The 5037-nt window shown below is 49.9% G+C and overlaps 1 protein-coding gene across 1 annotated transcript; it reads right to left on the reverse strand.

Annotated features, from left to right (window-relative positions):
* Positions 1-1469: 1469 nt before the first annotated feature.
* On the reverse strand, positions 1470-2661 carry LOC133929788 (E3 ubiquitin-protein ligase SGR9, amyloplastic-like). Its single transcript, XM_062376559.1, has one exon. The coding sequence runs from the start codon at positions 2346-2348 to the stop codon at positions 1488-1490; it is 861 nt and encodes a 286-aa protein (XP_062232543.1). The 5' UTR covers positions 2349-2661; the 3' UTR covers positions 1470-1487.
* Between the last annotated feature and the right edge of the window lie 2376 nt (positions 2662-5037).

A 5037-nucleotide genomic window follows, 5' to 3' on the forward strand; every position in this document is an offset into this window, starting at 1 on the left:
CTGAGAAGGAACCCAGCATGGGCATCCTCTAGCTACAGCCCGATCTCCATGACCTCCACGAGGCTCTCTCGCCTAAGCAGGTTGGATTGGTGCTCGTACAGCCCCACAAAGCCACCAACCGTTCAGACGGCACATAGCGTGGTTGGCACGACCATGCCTGTCACCTCCTGTAGGCGCTTGATGCCCGTGGTGCAGCCCATGCCATAGAAGAGCAGCATGTCCTGTGGCCTGGCTCCCTCTTGCTAGGAGGCCAACAACGATAGCTCACCACTAGAGAGCAGATATAGAGGTGTCGGGGTGGAAGACATGAAGGGAGTAGCAGTCGAGCAGCGGACCCTCCTGCTATGGCGCCAGTAGTGGGAGCTCACCGTCGGTGAGCAGACGAGCGACGATGTTGTGTTGGATGGGAAAGGGGATTTGGGCGGAGGGGATAAGGTGAGGGGGAGAACACCAGAGAGCAGATCTAGAGACGTCGGGGTGGAAGACATGGAGGGAGTAGCAGTTGAGCAGCGGGCCCTCTTGCTACGGCGCCAGCAGTGGGAGCTCAGCGTCGGTGAGCAAATGAGTTGCTATACAATGTTAGTTGGAAAAGGGGATCTGGGCATAGGGGATAAGGCGAGGAGGATAAGGTTGAGACTTGTGAGCAAGTTAGGCGGGCACCGTTGCAGGTTGATGGATGCATAGCAAACGGCAGATACGACCGTGCGTGCATGCGCATGAAAAAAGTGTTTACCTATATTTAGTATCTCACAATAATTCCACATCATTATTTACAACAGGGCGCCCACCTCGGTGCTACCCATAACGGTCCAAGAATTTGACATAGGGATGGCAATCGGTATGGGGTACGAGTAGTGCTCAACCATACGCGTACTAGTCGGTTTTTACTCACCTGTGGGTATACCCATGAACACCCACGAGTGAAGAGCTGATCCCAAACCCGTTACCCACGGCTATACCCATTTACCCATGGTGTGGCGTGGCGATGTGGCATGACAGGGCGGCTTGACGGCGGTGGTAGCGAGAGAGGGTGGTGGGGTGGGGCGGGGTGACACGGCGAGGTGGCGCGGGGAGGCACGGGGCGACAACGGTGAGACGGGGTGGGCCAGGGTGGTGTGACGTGGGGTGGCAGTGGCAAGATGGGGGCGACGACGGCATGATGAGGTGAGCCAGATCGGGGTATTTATATGATATAGAATTTTAGGTTTAAATGTGAGATATTTATATGACAAGTATACAGTTTCACAGATATAAGTATGCTTATTAATACACGTATATATTTATCTATCGGATAACATTTTTTACATTTAAATATACCTATAGGTACTATTTGCTACCCATATTTTACTCTATTCACATATTTAGCAGAAGATAAACCGGAAATCAAAATAAATTGCCATCCCAGTCTGACACCCGTACTTGCAACTACGTACCGGACACAGGAAAGCAACCAAAGCGCGCGTCCCATCGATCGTGTACACTTCACTTCACCCGCCGCGCGCCATCCTCTCCACGGCTCGCCACAGGCGCCGCGTCTCCGCCAGTGCGTCCAGCGCGGGCAGCTCGGCGCGGCAGCACGGGCAGGTGTTGCGCCGCGCGAGCCACCGAAGCACGCAGTGCCAATGGAACCGGTGCCCGCACGGCCTTAGCGCGCACACGCCGCGCGGCCCGGGCGCCATCTCCTCCCGGCAGATCGCGCACGGCGCCCCGTTCCCCGCTGCGGGGGGCAGCGTCATCACGGCCGCGTACGACGCGCCTCCGCTCCCATCGCCGTCCTTTCCCACGCCCAGCTCTCGGTCCTCCGACACGACGTCCGCAAAGCGGCGGCACTTGGCGGCCGCATCGACGTAGGGGGCGAGCGCGGCCCAGGGCGTGGCGCCGAGGCCGGAGACGGAGAGCGCGGACGCCACCACGTCGTCCACGATCACCGCGCGCCAGTCCACGGGGGAAGGCGAGGAGGCGGCGGTCGCCGGGGAGTAGGAGTCGCATATGGCGAGGAGGAGGAGCGCGGCGTCGAGATCGGGCGGCGGGATGAGGTGGTGGGTGGAACCGCCGTAGTCGTCGGGGCAGAGCGCCGGGAGGAGCAGGAGGAGGGAACGGAGGAGAACGCGGCCGAGCAGCTTGGCCTTGGCGGGGAGCGGCATGGAGCGGAGCCGCGCGAGTGCGCGGGCGAAGTGCTGCGGGGAGAGGAGGAGGAACGCGAGGCGGCACCGCAGCCGGCGCGCGTCAGCGGTCAGCGCCCGCGCGAGGGAGGGGAGCTGCGCGGCCGGGACGGTGAGGAGCGCGACCATCAGGGTTTCCGACGACGACGGCGTCGGCGACTGGCCATTGCTGTTTCTGGCCTCCATGTCGGGATCGGAGTGAGCTGGAGCTGAGTGGAGTGGACAGTGGAATGAGACGGTGGGCAATGCTACTCTTTTTGCATGGTGCCAGTATTTATGCTGGGATTGTGGAGGGCAATGGAGTGCGTCTCGGATCTTGTGTAAAGCTAGCTGGACTCTAGTCCAAATACTGGGAGTGAGAGCTGATCACCGGCGATGTGGGACAATCGGGGTTCGCCAGCAAATTCTGTAGGATCATCTTTCTAAAGACTTTCTCTCTATGTATGATATGTGTTATTTTCTTTTTTTTTTCTTACACAGATCAGCTATTGGATTAGAAATGAAATATGATATGGATCATGATTTTACGGATGTCTTTTTATAAAAGGTCATATAAAATTTTCTTCCCGCCTGCCGTGGATCCCGAGATGGATCGGCTTCAGGTTGTACAGCTACGGGCTACTGCGGTAGCGCGTATTTCTTCGATCAGCATGTTCATGACTACGAGCCTACGAAGTGCGACGTTTGATTGACTGCGCTCGAGCTGGAGAGGTTGCGAAATGCCAACTTGACGGGTCAATTAGTTATGAGCTTGTGATCATTTTGCGGTTGTTTGTTGTGGATAGTTGTAGCATACGGATTTAGATCATCTCTTCATCGCCCACAGGATTCATGCACCCAGGGTGCATTTGGATGCCTGGTATGGTTTAGCCTTGGATGCAGGAATTTAGTTGTCTGCTCGCAGGATGCAAAAGGAGTCTTTTAGCCAAGCTTGAGCAGATACAATGATTTTGGTCATTTATCAGCCAAGCTTGCTGGATGCGTCTAACTAATGATATTATTAGTATTAGATTAGTGTGTACAAAGTGGTATTAGTATTTTTCAAAGTTGATTAAGGCTTAATTAGGTAAACTAATGGCTATTAGAATATAGTTGTGCCAAATAAACATCATAGTAATATTTGTTTTTTAAATTTTATCTCACACAACATGTCGAGTAACCAAATAAATAACCTTATATGTACCCAGCTTAACTCGAATGAGCTCAGCTCACACTGATATAGGTTCAGACTAGAGTCATACTTACAACCAAATAGATCCTTAGCATCTTTATTGGATCAATCCACCTTACGCAGCCCCAGGCCACGCTGACCCATGCTCCCACTGTATAGAGACTAGAAAATACCACAAACAGTACCAAATATATATTCTAATACTAATAGCACCTGGAAATGAAGAGCTCAGGGCGCTCCGTGCCCCTCTACGCTTATCAGTGTTGGCCACGTGCGTCCGCTTGCCTGATCGTGTGCTTACTGTATTTGGTTCTTTATGTTGACTCCTTTGGAATTTTTATATATTTTTAAATATTTACAAAACTACTCATCCGTTTAAAAAATAGCAAATATAATCTACCATCACCTGTTGGAAGGATGATAAAAAGGTATATATAGCGAACATGTCCTTAGAAAGATTGTAGAGGAATATTTTAGGGCATGTATATAATTTTGGTAATTAATGACAATATAGTTAATAAGACTAACATGTTTGTCAATTATATATTTTAGTATGGCTCATGGATGTAACAAAAGAGAACTCATTGAAGACAGAACAAAGAGAAGAATGAATTGGATTTGTTTCATAAATTCTAATATGATCAAATGGGATAGATTTATGTATAATAATGTAGAGCTCTTCACAAGCTTTCTATAGAGCCTAAGATCATCAAAATCGGAGTTCAAAGCGAAAAAATTATGCTCAAAATACATAACGTTGTTCTACTGAAAATTGTTTAACCGGATAATCCGGTGCTCACATCAAAATTAGTCTAGTATTACACCAGATAATCCGATGAGAATAATAAAAAACAGTTTGGTGTTCACAGAAAGTTTGGAGCAGAGTCTTTTGTCTCATCGGATGATCTGGTATTCACAAAATGAACACACCAGACTAATTTTTGTAGAGAGTTCCAAAATGAATATATGCACATAGGATAATCCGGTGTATTTGTCCGGTGTTCGGTGAGTCATCATAGGATAATCTAGTGCTCACGAGTTTGAGTGGGTTCCAACGGCTAGTTTCTTCTGTTGTACTCATCAGATGATCTGGTGCTTGTACTAGTGTTATCACCAGATCATTCGGTGTTTACAGTTTTTCTGAGCCATTGGGGCAATTGCTAATTAGCGGGTTTGAGGCTATAAATACCTCTCCACTCAGTCGTTTAAAGGTGTGGTTGTCCAGAGAAGTTCATAAACACTTTAGAAGACATCCAAGCCACTATAGTGCGTAAAGTGACCATCCGAAACAATTAAGCATAAGTTTAGAGAATGATTAGTGCTTATAGGTCTAGAGAGAGTTGTAGCTAGGTGCTGCAGTTTTGAGAGGGGATCAAGGAGTGATCCTAGCTGTGTACTGAGAGGTACACCGGCGTCTTAGAGTCTTGGTGACTCGCCGGCACCTTGTTGACCCTCCGACTTAGTGTGGAGCGACAACAAGACATATGTACGGGGACGCGGAGATACTTGCCTTATGGCTCAAGCTCCGAAATGATGGTGGTAGCAAGTGACAGGAAGAGAGGCTTATGATGAGACCTTACCTTAGTGGCTTAGTGGTTCATCTGGCTTGAGGCCTTAGTGGCTCAAGGGCCGTGACCGGGTGCCGACTGGAAGCATATCCTTTGTGGAGTTGTAACATGGACTAGGGGTGATATTCATGCTATC

This window comes from Phragmites australis, chromosome 9 (genome assembly GCF_958298935.1).
Source record: "Phragmites australis chromosome 9, lpPhrAust1.1, whole genome shotgun sequence".
Classification (NCBI taxonomy): Eukaryota; Viridiplantae; Streptophyta; class Magnoliopsida; order Poales; family Poaceae; genus Phragmites; species Phragmites australis.